General features: G+C 41.7%; 1 protein-coding gene across 1 annotated transcript in view; it reads right to left on the bottom strand.

Annotated features, from left to right (window-relative positions):
* Positions 1 to 16,671, bottom strand: part of ca10a (carbonic anhydrase Xa) — a 439,876-nt gene that overhangs the window by 11,334 nt on the left and 411,871 nt on the right. The window contains exon 6 of the mRNA XM_034075221.2: positions 2,208 to 2,280. Within this exon, the coding sequence (XP_033931112.1) occupies positions 2,208 to 2,280 (73 nt within the window). The remainder of the gene's footprint in view (positions 1 to 2,207; positions 2,281 to 16,671) is intronic.

Consider the following 16,671-nt stretch of genomic DNA (forward strand, 5'->3'; position numbering starts at 1 on the left):
TGGCTGGCTGGCTGGCTGGCTGGCTGGCTGGCTGGCTGGCTGGCTGGCTGGCTGGCTGGCTGGCTGGCTCACGTGAGTATCAGGTAAATGTGGGATCCCACAGAACTGTATGTAATTTGTACTGTATTGATTGTACTTGATTGTATTGCATTGTATATTACCATTAAAGTGGATTATTGTTAAACGGTTACTTGTAGGTTCTGGGTTTCCTTCCTGTAAGATAACGGCTTGTAGGAACGCGAGGAGATTTAAGAAAGTGGACAAGTTGTCTACCAAATCTCCTAACAGTGTGTGTGCTTTAGAAAAGCTGGCACCCTCACTGGTGGAGGGATATGCCTGAGGAGTCATAAGCGTGAGGGGGCGGTGTTGGACTGTATGTGTGTGTGAGACAGTGTATCTGAGGAAGTTTTGACAGCTGTCAGAGCCCCCCCCCCCCTGCCATAGCCTCCTGTCCCGCGTGGTGCCTCAGAGACTCCTCCCAGCCACCAGGGGTCAGTGTGTTTATCCCTCCTCTCTCTGCTCTCATTAATCCAATTATAATATCTTTTTTAAAGCTAGCCCCGGGCCATCGCCGTGCAGTGCTACAGAGAGACAGCTCTGGAGAGCAGCTGTCGGCTTCTGCCTCACATGCTGCCTCACCCACAGTACACCCCTCCCCCCCAGCATCTAGAGGTCCCATGCATCCCTATCCTGCAGCATCCTTCAACTGGCACTTTGACATTTCTGAGAGATCCCAAAGAAAAGCACTTATTAAGAAAGATTTGATGATTAAAAAGTTGACCGTTTGCTAACCCTTGTCCTCAGAAACACAGATGTGCCATAAGGAGTGGACACACACCTTGAAAATGAAGAAGATTGTTCACAGTGTAAAAGCTCAACCGTTGACTTTAATTAAATGTATCATGTCAACAGATTTCACATAACTGTATTAGGTTAGTTGAAAGCAATAATATTAAGTTTGACCTAATAAACTTGATATTATTGCTTTTTACTAATCTAATACATACATTACAATACATTTATAAATCTGTTGACATAATACATTTAATTAGAGTCAACGTTTCAGTTTGTTCAGTGCAGCTAGAGAAACACTGCAGAACGTTTTCTAGCACCAGGCGAGGAATACTGAACTGACTAGGCGCCATCTTTGCTCTGGTTTCCAGTTCTTATAATATATCAATTAGTGGTTCAAAGTAATTAAGTACATTTACTCAAGTATAGTACTTTGTTGAGGTTTTTGTGCTTTACTTGAGTTGCTTCTTTATACTTCTACTTCTACACATACATACTTGTACTTTTACTAAGTACAATTTGGAAATCAGGACTTTTACTTGTAGTGGCATATTTAAAGAGTATTTCTTCCAGCAGTGATACATATAGATCAGCAACCATGACCAGTCAAGGTCTCCACATGTTGAAGCAGATTGCCTGGCGTTTCAGTTAGAAATATACAAAGCCTATGAATCAAGAAAAGATATACAGGGTGTCCGCGGGGTCTTAAAAAGTATTACAAGCTGATAAATCAATTTAGCGAAAATGAAGGCTATTAAAAAGTATTAAAGGGCATTTCCCAAGGTGTTACATGTTGCAGCTTGTTTCCAGTAAGTATGTAAATGGTCCAGAGAGGTTGTGTTCCACAGTCTGCCTGAATGTAGTCATGGCGTAGGCGTGTCGTGGGATTCTGTGGAGTTTATTGATGGCATCCCGTTGGGTTAGACGTCATCTGAACAGGACATCGCCCGCTCACTGCTTGATAGCACGAAGCTCCGTTTACGCCGGTTGTTAAACAACATCGTTATGGGGAAATGCAAGTTTGCGTCCAATTGGTTGGAAGATAAGGAGGAAGCACAATCCATACTGTATATAGTCAATGTGAGGTGAAGTGTGTCGCCAAGGTAACCGGTTACAACTCCAAGTGGCGATGAGGTCTTAAAATGTACGGAAAGGGTCTTAAAAAGGGTCTTAAAAGGTCTTAGTTTGACTTCAGGATTCCTGCATATACCCTGTATACGTATATGTGTATAAATAACCAGTACACTTGTAAAGAGTTCTGGTCGCAATATTTGATAAAACAGAGTATTGTTCTGTCCTAACGTAATCTACAATCTTAAGCATGTCTGTTTCACTAGCTCACCATCTGCAATAGCTAATTGGCTTTCATCAATAACACATCGTAGGCATTGTAACGACGGCACATGGACACTTACTTTTATATGTTATTCTTGTGATGGTGTCTCTGTTCAGCATTCGATTTAGGAATGAGTTTGATGTCTCAGCAATCTGCAATAAAGGACAGACACAGGAAGAAGGGTGAGGTTACATTTTAGTTATAGCTTCATGTCATATATTCAGTAGTACAAACTATATAATAGTTGATTATACAAGTGTACTTTCTTTTATCTATCACCTTTAATGCCCATGAAATGTGAAAACCCACTGATGTATTTTGCACAGTCAGACTCACACACTGCTGCTTTGCCTTCTGGAGAGAAGGCTCCCACTGTGTTCAAGAAACCATTACAAGGTTTTACAGACACACACTGCTGCAGAACACTCTCACTTTCTTTGCTTCCTTAGTTCTTTTTTAATTCAGCAGGTGAACCTACACTGAACAAAAATATAAATGCAACACTTTTGTTTTTGCTCCCATTTTTCATGAGATGAACTCAAAGATCTAAAACATTTTCTATACACAAAATAACCATTTCTCTCAAATATTGTTCACAAATCTGAAAGAATCTGTGATAGTGAGCACTTCTCCTTTGCCGAGATAATCCATCCCACCTCACAGGTGTGGCATATCAAGATGCTGATTAGACAGCATGATTATTGCACAGGTGTGCCTTACCCCCTGATCCCACCAGAAGCGTCCGCGCTGCGCTGCGCTGCGCTGCGCCGCGACCTCCTCCTGCGACCTCACACACCAGGCGCGTTTCAAAATGTTGCGGAAGCGGAGCGTCGTGTGTGCAGCCTCGCAGTTGTTGTTGATTTTGGAATATTTCCTGGACATTTGTACTTCTACAAGTAGTAGGCTACGTAGTTAAATGGTTTATGTTTGTGTCTGTTTAAATCGGGTTTATTGTTGTTATTTCCTATGTTGTTGTGTTGTAGACTACAGACACAGTTAATAATAATTGTAATATTCCAGTTATAAACGACATGAATCAAAGATGTGTTGCTGTATTTTAGTGGTAAAAAATATGCATTCATCATCATAATTATTCTATATATATATAATTGACAGTGCCTGTAAACCGGAGGAGAACGCTGCAGTATTCTCCTACTTGAAAGACGGTGGTGGGGGGGAGGAGAAGGAGCCGGTTTTGGGCGCACCCGGTGCACCCCCTCAACCAGCAAAGCAGACAACAAGGTGATTTTCATCACTTCCTGCCTGCGCTGCGCCGCGTCAAAAATAGGATTCATCCTATATTTTAGAAATTCCTTGCAGCGAGGAGCTTCTGGGACGCTTCGAGCCGCGGCGCAGCGGGTCTGGTGGAATAGCACCCATTGACTAGAGTGGCCGCGATCGCTAAAAACGCCGTAGCCGCAGCGCAGACGCTCCTGGTGGGATTAGGGGGTTAGGCTGGCCACAATAAAAGGTCACTCTGAAACGTGCATTTTTGCTTTATTGGGGGGGTCTGGGGGGGTCCGAAAACCAGTCAGTATCTGGTGTGAGGGGTAGGGTTAGGGTAATGTTGTGAATCGAGTGGCCCATGGTGGTGGTGGGGTTATGGTATGGGCAGGCGTATGTTCTGGACGACGAACACAGGCCACTCGATTCACAACATTACCCTAACCCTAACCCTACCCCTCACACCAGATACTGCCTGGTTTTCGGACCCCCCAGACCCCCCCAATAAAGCAAAACTGCACGTTTCAGAGTGGCCTTTTATTGTGGCCAGCCTAAGGCACACCTGTGCAATAATCATGCTGTCTAATCAGCATCTTGATATGCCACACCTGTGAGGTGGGATGGATTATCTCGGCAAAGGAGAAGTGCTCACTATCACACATTTTTTCAGATTTGTGAACAATATTTGAGAGAAATGGTTATTTTGTGTATATAGAAAATGTTTTAGATCTTTGAGTTCATCTCATGACAAATGGGAGCAAAAACAAAAGTGTTGCATTTATATTTTTGTTCAGTGTATATGTTCATAAAATAGTGTGTGTGAGCTTAACTGTGTGTATTAAACAAACATTGAGCATTTCCTGTCAGCTCAGATTGTATTTTTGCTTGTTTAAACTGTAGTATGTGCTCATGTGTTTCCGTGTTGGTGTACAGACTGCTGCCTGGATCTGCTGAGTGCAAGGCACGTTTTCCTAAAATCATTTCTGATGCTAAATATCCTGGTTTCTTCTTTCTAAGGTCACTATTCTGTTGTGTGACATCATACACTTCAGTAAAAACATCTTATTGATATTTATTTTCTCTTGGATGTATTCACATTGCATTTGACATTGAGGTAATCCAATAGTAATGGAAAGTAATCAGGTTACATGTTGATACTCTTATGTTACTGATTATTTGTTCTTGCACATAACTAGATATTGAAATGGGATCCATTAAAGTGACCCTCCCAAATCTGCAGATATATACATATTCTACAATTCCATAACACATAGCGAGTCAAACTGGTTGATTCCACTAATATAAACATCGTCCATGTGTTGGAGACGCCTGACCCGCCTCCTTTTCTCCTCTGGTCCACGCCTGTCCTGTTCCCGCCCGCAGACACCAGCTGCTCTCTCTCCTCCCAGATTGTTGCTGTTGTCCCACTGTCCAGCTGTCCCCTGTCTGTCCTCTGCTCTCTGTCCTGTATGCACACTGTTTAGCCCACTTCTCCTCTGCAGACTACACAATGCTCAGTTGTGCACTGGATTCTGACCCTAGGTAACAGGAAGTGAATGATCATCCCTCTGATTCCGTTCTTTCCTTTACCTCTGTCTCCTGGGAATGACATTTACATACTAAGTGTTTCCCATCTTCTTCCGGCCTCATTAAGGCCCAGTGGGCCGTACAGGGCTAAGGCCCGGGACCCCCGCTGACAGTGCCGATTATCCACCCCATTAATGAACATCATGGGAACAATCTCTTGTTCTTTTGCATACTGTAAATCCTGAACAACCCTTTGAACACATTTCTGCTCCACACCTCGAAATCTGCACAGCTCTCCAATTTGAATATAGCATTTTATTTGACTGTACTCTGTGTACATGTTTTCTTTCTTTATTATTTAAATGTCTTTAAAATAGTTTCTGAACTAGCTTTGATAAATACTATTTTTGCTCACTTAACCCTTGTGCCCTCCTCGAATGTTCAACCTTTCGACCCCTTCATGGCAAAAATGTACACGCCCATAATAACTGCTATTAAATCATCATACATAAAAAAAAGGAATCACTTAAATAACTTATAACGTACTCACAACTACCAAACATTCAATAATGTTCAGGATTTTAACCCTTTAAATGCCTGTTTCATTATTTGAATTATTTCATTATTTATGACAAAAAACACAAAAAATGAATTCCTTCCAATATAATAATTAGTAGAGGGATGGAACTTTGGTGGTTATTAGAGTCTTGGATGTGTCAAAGATTAGCAACAAAATTGATTTCACTGCATTATAATTTTTTACGTAGTATCAGAAAATGTACATGCCCATAATAACTTCTATTAAATCATCATACATCAATATTTGTTCAACTTTTTTTCCCCATGAATCACATAAACAACTTCTAACGTACTCAAAACTACCAAACATTCAATCATTGTCAGGAAGTTAACCCTTGAAATGCCTGTTTCATTGTTTTAATGATTTAATTTCTCTCAAAAATGCCTCATTGACTTCCATTCAGACCACATTGTTTGATCTCACTGCCATTGCAGTATAAAACCATGCATTTTGTCATGTCAGCATTTCATTTAGAAGAAAAGTGATATTTGATATTTCTACTCAGATTAAACCTGTGGGCCGATGCATGACATTCTTACATTTTTGCCAGTTATATTATGGAGCCTTGTGACTACCAGGGGGCCCAGAGAGGTGTGTGTGTGTGTGTGTGTGTGTGTGTGTGTGTGTGTGTGTGTGTGTGTGTGTGTGTGTGTGTGTGTGTGTGTGTGTGTGTGTGTGTGTGTGTGTGTGTGTGTGTGTGTGTGTGTGTGTGTGTGTGTACTCTCTCAGGTGATGGGACAACTATTTTTTAGGCCTGTGCACAACCAGCACACACCTCTACTCCCTCTGTGTGTGTGTGTGTGTGTGTGTGTGTGTGTGTGTGTGTGTGTGTGTGTGTGTGTGTGTGTGTGTGTGTGTGTGTGTGTGTGTGTGTGTGTGTGTGTGTGTGTGTGTGTGTGTGTGTGTGTGTGTGTGTGTGAGAATCTGTAAGCGTGCATGGATAATTTCATGGGGTAAACAAGGCCATCTGTTGAGGGATGTGTTTGATGTGTCTTTGAGGAGCTGCTTGATTACTCAAAGAAACAAACTGTTAGTGTGTTTATGCACCTGGCTGCCAAAGAGAAACATGCAGTCTGACCAAGGGTTTATTTCATTAGTGAGCAGAGAATGGTGGGCTGGACCCTCAGTGTCCTCTCCACTTTCAGAGGAAGGGTCAGAGGAACTCAAAGAAAGGCTGGACTCCATGAGCATTCAGTGTCAGACCCCCCTTGAACCTTATGTCTTCTTCAGAGGAGTCCTGCAGCTCGCTGGCAGAAGAAGGCTACACGATTACTTCTGAAGTCTCTTCTGCACTGACATGCTTCTTCATTTGAGTTCCTTCTCTTTGCTCCAAGTCTTTCTCCTTCTCTGCTCACTAATGAAATAAACCCTTGGTCAAACTGCATGTTTCTCTTTGGCAGCCAGGGGCATGAACACACGAACAGTTGTTTTTGAGTTATCAAGCAGCTCTTCAAAGACACATCAAACACATCCCTCAAAAGATGGCCTTTTTTTACCCATTAAATGATCTGTGCATGCTTACAGATTCTCTCACACACACACACACACACACACACACACACGCACACACACACACACACACACACACACACACACACACACACACACACACACACACACACACACACACACACACACACACACGGAGAGGGAGTAGAGGTGTGTGCTGGTTGTGCACAGGCCTAAAAGATAGTTGTCCCATCACCTGAGAGAGCGCCAGGTCACATGCTGCAGGACCTGCTGGTCTGCTGCTGGAAATGACACGCACGCACACGCACACGCACACGCACACATACACACACACCACTCTCTGGGCCCCCTGGTAGTCACAAGGCTCCATAATATAACTGGCAAGAATGTCATGCATCGGCCCACAGGTTTAATCTGAGTAGAAATATCAAATATCACTTTTCTTCTAAATGAAATGCTGACATGACAAAATGCATGGTTTTATACTGCAATGGCAGTGAGATCAAAAAATGTGGTCTGAATGGAAGTCAATGAGGCATTTTTGAGAGAAATTAAATAATGCAAATAATTAAACGGCCATTTAAAGGGTTAAATTCCAGAATATTATTGAATGTTAGGTAGATTTGAGTACGTTATAAGTTGTTTATGTGATTCATGAAACAAAAAGTAGAAAGAAATATTGATGTATGATGATTTAATAGAAGTTATTATGGGCATGTACATTTTTTGCCACGAAGGTGTCCAGAGGTAGTATCTGACACTACGTATAAAAATAATAATGCAGTCAAATCAATTTTATTGTTAATCTTTGACACATCCAAGACTCTAATAACCACCAAAGTTCCATCCCTCTACTAATTATTATATTGAAAAAAATAAATTGTTTGTGTTATTTTTAAAGAGAAATTAAATAATTCAAATAATGAAATAGGCATTTAAAGGGTTACATTCCTGGAAATGACTGAATGTTTGGTAGTCTTGAGAGCAAATTCCTCGTATGTGAAAACGTACTTCGATAAAAATTATTCTGAATTTGATTATACTTATTTAAATATAGGGAGGTGGATGGTGGGCCTAATGAATGGCTGGATTTAATTTGCTTTACAGGAGTTTTGTTTGATGTAAATCCCAAGAAGAAATACATTGAAAGCTGCATATATTTTTAATAACATTGTAAAACATATGGAAAAATCCTACACATTAGTGTTGATTTTACTTGATTAGGGAGTACAAATATAAACTACATTCATGTTCCACAGAGAACATCAGCTTACACTGAGATAACATTTCTTCCCTCAGCAGGGCTGTAGTCGGCCACAGAGCACACAGACAGGAAGTCTGCAGCGGAGACAATGGAAGGACCCTAACAGCACGACAGCATATAATGCTCCATCATGATATTGGTTAGAGACGCTTATTGCTTGGAGGTTTAATTAGTTGCCCTTGAAACACATGCTGCTAATGACAAACAACATACACACATCCTTTAATGAAATAAATCACTTTGCAGTTTGGTGTCACCCAAAACATTGTATTTCTTGGATATAAGTTCCTATATTTTGACACACAGATACTCGCCACCCTAACTTACACAGCTTACGACAGAAGAACAAACTACTTCCTGTATTGGCCCTGAATGTGAATCATGAGCTGCATCCCAAGTCTCTTATGGCGCTTTTCCACTGCAGGACCTAGCACGGCTTAGTACGGTATGGTTAGGCCAGGCTCACTTGATGTAGTGTTTTCATTACAGTTTAGTAACAGGGGTAGTAACTATAGTAACGCAGTGTAGGCGGGGCGATCGGCTGTTTGGCAGGCGGAGAGACGCTGCATAAAACTGCAGTGACGTTATCTTCAATGCGAACCACAAAACCATAACATCAGCCGTTAGCTGTTAGCCCTCAGAGCTCACAGCTCCTCATATCTGTTCAGAATCTAGACAAAAGTTAAACAAGTACAAACCACAGACTGTCTGTGTCATGGAGAATACACCTCACCTCACCTTCAAACACCTCTTCTCGCTTCAGAGCACATCTCTAATGGTAGCCGGGCTAGCTTAACAGTCCACAGACACCTTACACCTATTAGCTTCAGTGAGCGGAAGGAGGAACCTATTGCGGTGAGCACGTTGCACGTTGTAACTTCCGGTTGTTGTTGTTTTCATCTCCGGGTATCCCGTGTGCCTGTTCTGTTGCTGATAGCTTATTAACTTAAACTTAATCGATCGTTTTAAAACTCTTGATCACGGCAACTGCCTGACGTTGTAATCACACGTTACTACAGCTTAAGCACTCACAACTCTCCTTCTCTTAGCGACTGTAACTCCACAGTTGCCTACACTCTTTTCGGGTTTGCTAACGGTAGCTACTTTAGCTTGATAGCTAGCCATGGCTCTTTCCCCACCTTCTGGTGCTATTTCCTGCTCTTCCTGTCTCATGTTTGGTTACTTCCCGGCCTCCCTTACTGGTAAGGATACATGTGTTAAATGTAGTATAGTTGTTAGGTTGGAGGCGGGAATCATAGCCATAGAAGCCCGGCTCCGCATCTTAGAAAGTAACTCAGTTAAAGTAAAGCCCATGTTAGCATGTGCGGACCGGCAAAATGTAGCTCCTCTTAGCCGTCCCCCGGCAACTCCCGAGCAGCAGGGAGGCTGGGTGACTGTTCAGAAGGGGCATAACGCGAAACCCGCAGGTCCCCACCAACCCGTTCACGTATCTAACAGATATTCCCCACTCAGCGAGACACCCGCTGAGAAGCCAACTCTGGTTATTGGTAGCTCTATTATGAGACACGTGAATTTAGAGACCGAAGCCTCCACAGTCACATGCATTCCGGGGGCCAGAGCGGGCGACGTTGAGGCGCATCTTAAACTGCTGGCTAAAGATAAACGTAAATACAGTAGGATTGTTATTCACGTCGGTGGTAATGATGTTCGTTTACGCCAATCAGAATGCACAAAACTTAATGTGGAGTCGGTGTGTAGTTATGCTAAAACAATGTCGGACACCGTAATCTTCTCTGGTCCCCTCCCCAATCTGATCAATGATGACATGTATAGCCGCATGTCATCATTTCAGCGCTGGTTGTCTTGGTGGTGCCCAGCAAACAATGTGGGCTTCGTAAATAATTGGACAGCCTTCTGGGGAAAACCTGGTCTGATTAAGAGAGACGGCATTCACCCTACTTTGAAAGGTGCAGATCTCATTAAAACATTTCAGGGCTTTGTGGACGTAATCCATGACAAACTGGAGTTGAGACCAGGAGGCAGAGTCGCAGTCTTACACGCTTCTCTGCGCTCTCTCCTAGGCAGTCACCCATAGGAATCCCGAACCCAATAAAATACCCAATATTAGCGGTGTGTGTGTCTGCCCAAGGACAATTTAATGTAAAACCTAATAGAGGTGTCATACATAATAACCTAATAAAAGTAAATGTAACAACTACTACAGTGCAACAAAACAGGAAGATTAAATGTGGTCTCTTAAACATAAGATCTCTAGCATCTAAAGCAATATTGGTAAATGATTTAATATCAGATTATAATATTGATATATGCTGTCTCACTGAAACTTGGTTGAGACATGAAGAATATGTCAGCATAAATGAGGCCACTCCACCCAGCCATGTCAACACTCATATTGCTCGAGGCACGGGCCGAGGAGGTGGAGTTGCAGCAATCTTTGACTCAAGTTTACTTATCAATACTAAACCAAAATGTAATTATACCTCTTTTGAAAGCCTCGTTTTTAGTCTTACGCATCCGACCTGGAAAACTTTGCAGCCAATCTTATTTGTTACAGTGTATCGTGCACCAGGTCCTTATTCAGAATTCTTATCAGAATTCTCTGAGTTTTTATCAACTTTGGTTCTTAAAACAGACAAAGTAATTATCGTAGGTGACTTTAATATTCATGTTGACGACGATAAAAATAGCCTTACTGTTGCATTTAACTCTATATTAGATTCTGTTGGTTTCTGTCAGAGTGTAAATAAACCAACCCACTGTTATAATCACACTCTCGACCTTGTTCTGATTTATGGTATTGAAATTGAGCAACTATTAGTCGAACCGCATAATCCTGCTTTATCCGACCATTTCTTAGTAACTTTTGAAGTACTGTTACTAGACTACAAAGCATTAGTCAAAAGCTCTTGCAGCAGAAACCTATCTGTTAGTGCTATAGCCACATTTAAGGAAGAGATTCAACCAATACTTAACTCGATAGCATGTCTGCATGTAGGGGAGGAAACTTATACAAAATGTACACCACCCCAAATTGATCATGTTGTTGATAGTGCTATAGATGCGCTGCGAATAAAATTAGATTATGTTGCTCCTTTGAAAAAGAAGAAAATAAAACAACATAGATTAGCTCCATGGCATAATGCCGAAACCCGCAAAATAAAGCAAAAGTCTAGACAACTTGAAAGGATATGGCGTTCCACTAAACTTGAAGAATCTCGTTTAATTTGGCATATTACTCTCAATGAATATAAGAAAGCACTGCGTAAAGCGAGAGCAGCCTACTACTCTTCATTAATAGATGAGAATAAGAATAATGCAAGATTTCTTTTCAGCACTGTAGCCAGGCTGACAGAGAGCCACAGCTCGATTGAGCCTTCTATTCCCTTAGCACTCAGTAGTAATGATTTTATGTGCTTTTTTAACGATAAAATTGTTACTCTTAGAAACAAAATTAATGACCTCTTGCCTTCGACCAGTATAGTGTTATCAACAGCTCCCGAAATCGTAAGTTCTAATATTACACTAGATAGTAAACTAGAATGCTTTTCAGCCATTAACCTTGAACAATTACATTCAATGATTCTCTCTTCTAAACCATCAACGTGTATGTTAGACCCAATTCCAACTAAGCTGTTGAAGGAAGTTTTCCCATTAATTAGCACTTCTTTATTAAATATTATGAATATGTCTTTATTATCAGGCTATGTTCCACAATCATTCAAAGTAGCAGTGATAAAACCGCTTCTTAAAAAGCACAACCTCGATCCAGAGGTTTTAGCCAACTATAGACCTATTTCTAATCTTCCGTTCCTCTCAAAAATTCTTGAGAAAGCGGTCGCAAAACAGTTGTGTGATTACTTAAAAAACAATGATTTATTTGAAGATTTTCAGTCTGGCTTTAGAACACATCATAGCACAGAGACAGCTCTGGTTAAAGTCACAAATGATATTCTAATAGCCTCAGACAAGGGACTTGTCTCTATTCTTGTTTTGCTCGATCTTAGTGCTGCATTTGATACTATCGACCATGATATCCTATTGCAAAGACTAGAGCACTTAGTTGGCATACAGGGAACTGCTTTAGGCTGGTTTAGGTCCTATCTATCTGAACGCTCTCAGTTTGTACGTGTTAACGATGAATCTTCCACGCAAACCAAAGTTAGCCATGGAGTGCCACAGGGCTCAGTGCTCGGACCTATTTTGTTCACATTATATATGCTTCCGTTAGGCAATATTATAAGGAATCATTCTGTAAACTTTCATTGTTATGCGGATGATACTCAACTATATTTATCAATCAAGCCTGATGAAATTAATCATCTAAATAAAATTCAAGACTGCCTCAAGGACTTAAAAACGTGGATGACCTTAAACTTTTTGATGTTAAACACGACCAAAACTGAAGTTATTGTACTTGGCCCGAAGAATCTACGAAACAAATTATCTAAAGACATACTAACTATGGATGGCATTAATTTGGCCTCCAGTGAGACTGTAAGGAATCTTGGTGTTATATTTGATCAGGATTTATCCTTTAACGCCCACATAAAATCAATTTCAAGGACCGCCTACTTCCATCTACGTAACATTGCAAAAATCAGGCATATCTTGCCTCAAAACGATGCAGAGAAACTAGTCCATGCATTTGTTACTTCTAGGCTGGATTATTGTAACTCTTTATTATCAGGGAGTACCAAGAAGTCAATCAAGTCGCTTCAGCTGATTCAAAATGCTGCGGCTCGTGTACTAACCAGAGTTAGGAAAAGGGACCACATTACTCCTGTTCTGGCTGCCTTACACTGGCTCCCTATAGAACACAGGATAGAATTTAAAATTCTTCTTCTCGCCTACAAAGCCCTTAATGGGCAGGCGCCATCTTACCTTAAAGAACTCATTATACCCTACTGTCCTACTAGGGCATTGCGTTCCAAGAATGCAGGGTTGTTGGTTGTTCCTAGAATCTTTAAAAGTACAATGGGAGCCAGAGCCTTTTCTTATCAAGCTCCACATTTGTGGAATCAGCTTCCAGTTTGTGTTCGGGCGGCAGACACCCTATCCGTTTTTAAGAGTGCGCTTAAGACCTTCCTTTTTGATAAAGCTTATAGTTAGGGCTGATTAGATTCAGCCCCTAGTTTTGCTGATATAGGCTTAGTTTGTCGGGGGACATCTTACTTCTTCCTTCTCTCTGTCTATACCCGTGTACACTCATGTTCCGATTAACCCAGCTTCCCCAAATGTCTTTCTTTTTGGTGTCTATATACGCTGGGATCCGGAGTCATGGATGATCCTGCGGTCCTGTGTCCTGGATCGCGAGCGCTGGATCTTGAGTCGTGGCTGTGGTCCTGGATCATAGGTCCTGGATGGATATCCTCGTGGATTCATCTTCCTATTATACACACATGCATTTCCAAACATTTGGACTACCTATGTTGCAAATGTATTATCTTTTCAATTTACACACGGCATCTATTGCACGTCTGTCCGTCCTGGGAGAGGGATCCCTCCTCTGTTGCTCTCCCTGAGGTTTCTCCCATTTTTCCCTTTAAACTGGGTTTTCTTTGGAAGTTTTTCCTTGTACGATGTGAGGGTCTAAGGACAGAGGGTGTCGTATTGTCATACTGATATTCTGTACACACTGTGAAGACCACTGAGACAAATGTAACATTTGTGATATTGGGCTATATAAATAAACATTGATTGATTGATTGATTGATACAGTCGCTGGTTTATTTATGTCTGTAGGCCGTTGTTGTGAGTGTGGATGGAGCATATACAACGTTAGCTTAGCCTGATCGATCCGATCTCCATTCAGAAAACACGCATTTTAAAAGGTTTTTCGCCTGCCGTCTGTCTGCAGACCGGTATCAGTATGTTGTTACTTCGGCATCATTTTGAAACGTGTATTACAAATAAATCCGTAAATACGTTCATGTTGTTGTAGTTGTAGCCCCCTTGCCAGCGATTCTCTCTGACCATTCAGCAGTCGAGAGTGTTTACGTCACTAGTTTAGCATATTCAGCCCGGTTGTTGGCCCGGTAAGAACCTCGATTTTGGAGGGCCATAAAAAAGGTGAAAAGGTAGCCCTGGGCCGGAACTACCCCTAGTGGAAAAGCAAAAAAGAGCGGGCCTGGTTTGGCCCGGCATGCTTAAACCGTGCTACGTGCTGCAGTGGAAAAGCGCCATTAGATTACACCATGTTTCCCTCACTTGCTTCTTAGTTGTATGTTGTCAGTTTTGTATACTGACCACATAGTTAGGAGTGATTCACCGGAGTGTAATCTGATGCCTTGCACTGATGTTAAGTAGCATTAGTGACAGATACACATTAAGGGGTGTGTCGGCCGGCTGAGGTTTTCCCCTAAGGATGGTCTGGTTTTTTCCTTGGTTATCAATCGAATCAAGATAGGAGCCAGGAAATGACAAATAAGAGACTTGGGATGCAGCTGCTCTGTCTTCCAATATGGCCATAATTCCTAGGAGATCGGGTTGGAAGAAATACAGCAGACATTTCAAACCTTGCCACCACGACATTCTGTTGAAATGTCTGAAAAATCACAGACTTTAGTGACAATGCTGGAAACGGATCACATTGACTTCCCCCATTAGCCGTTAGATCCTCACTCTCACTCTGCCTCACTGGCTCCTGTGTTCAGTACTTCTCTCACTCGATTCTGAGACATGCTTGCTAATAGCTGAGGGAAGCACTTCACCCTTGATGTCCTCCCCCGCGCACCTCTCGGACTCCTCTCTGATTTCCTCTCCAGTCCGTCTATCCCTCACTCATGCACGGTGGACTCTACAGCACTAATTGGGAGATGTCTTTGAGCGAAGTGATTAAAAAGAGATGTGCTTTTCCTCCCCCTTTTCTCACTGCAGCTGAAGTGACTTAGTGTCTGACCTGTTCCCTGTGCTTCTCATGCATGCATTATGCTTTTACCAGACACTCATGCTGCATTTCATTTCAACCATTTTCCTTGAAAAGCTCCTCAGGGAATTATTCATCTATGTATTCTTTTCCAGGAATATCAATCGGAAACATGATAGCCTCAATCAGAGGTGGGAAGTAACTAAGTACATTTGCTCAAGTACTGTACTTAAGTACCATTTTTAGATATTTGTACTTTACTTGATTATTTCCATTTTCTGCTACTTTTTACTTCTACTCCACTACAGTTCAGAGGTAAATTGTGTACTTTTACTCCATCTCTGAGGGCCTAAGATATTCTACAAAATAATATTTTAAAACATTAAAAAATACATTATATTTTTAAAATATTTCTTTAGTTATATTTTGCATTAGTTTTACCTAAATAACTTGATTTAATTGTATTTAAAATTTTATTTCCAAAGAAATAAATCCTTCGAATCTGCCTGTTCAGTTTCTGTTGGAATGTGAAGGGTTAAATGAAAGAAGCTCATCATATCTTCCCTCTAAATGGGTGGGCTTTATTATCGCGGACTTTATGACAAGTTCCGCCCGCTGTGAAGTTTATGCATTTGTTATAACAATGGCGGAAGTAGCTAATTAGCATACGTTCATTCATGATGGCTCACGTCAGTGATAGTGATGACATCGTTTTCGAAAATGTTAACCGAGTCATTTTCAAGATTGAGTTACAATGATAAACTGGAGTGTCAAAGGATCAGCTGCATGACCCGCCATCAAGTGCTTCATCAAAGGTAGGCCTGAGTAATTTTCAATGTGGGCCGCCGTGCCGACTTAATTCATTTGTAATTGTTACTTGGCTGTGGGTGCCCTGTCCTGATGGGTGTTTATGTAAATCAGAATAATGGTCGAAGTCTTGACTGATGATATTCATGTATATCTTTGACCATTATTCGGAGGGAAATGCTACAGTAAGAGCTTGTGCCTCCTCGGGGGTTGCTAACACGTACACATAAACTTTATCCTTTACTTTCTCCGTCGTTATATGTAGATATTACTTTTCTCCGTCACGTTGTTTCCATAGCAACAACAACTTCCTGTCAACAGCGTTAACTTGCCTTCAAAACAAAAGCATGTCCATACAAAATAGGAAGCCAAGCCAAATTACACTTAAGACATATAGAACTGCAACGAAAGTAACAAACACAATGCAATATCCTTTTCAATTTCAAAGAACACAAATTGGGTTATTTACAGGTGTTGCTTTGTGTGGTAGAGGGTCGCTGTCATTGATGCGTTTTGCACCCCGGGCTAGTGTTGCATGGTGTACCGATACTTGAAAGGTACCGCGATACCCTGCCATTAAAAACGTTACGATTCCTCCGTTTCATTAGTATCGGTACTTTAAGAATGACGGGGGAAAGTACTCCGGTGAGAAAGCGTCGTTTTAATAAGAGCCGTGTGTGTTCAGCGCTCTGCTTCCACTCCCTGCACTGCAGCCGTGCCTGCAGTCCCGCCCCTCTAAAGCACGCTCTAAGTCCCTCCCCTCTCTCGTGCACGCTCTAGCTGCCAGAGCATGTGAGAAAACGGGGAGCAAGTGGCAGCAAGTG

Source organism: Pseudochaenichthys georgianus, chromosome 23, assembly GCF_902827115.2.
Source record: "Pseudochaenichthys georgianus chromosome 23, fPseGeo1.2, whole genome shotgun sequence".
NCBI classification, from domain to species: Eukaryota; Metazoa; Chordata; class Actinopteri; order Perciformes; family Channichthyidae; genus Pseudochaenichthys; species Pseudochaenichthys georgianus.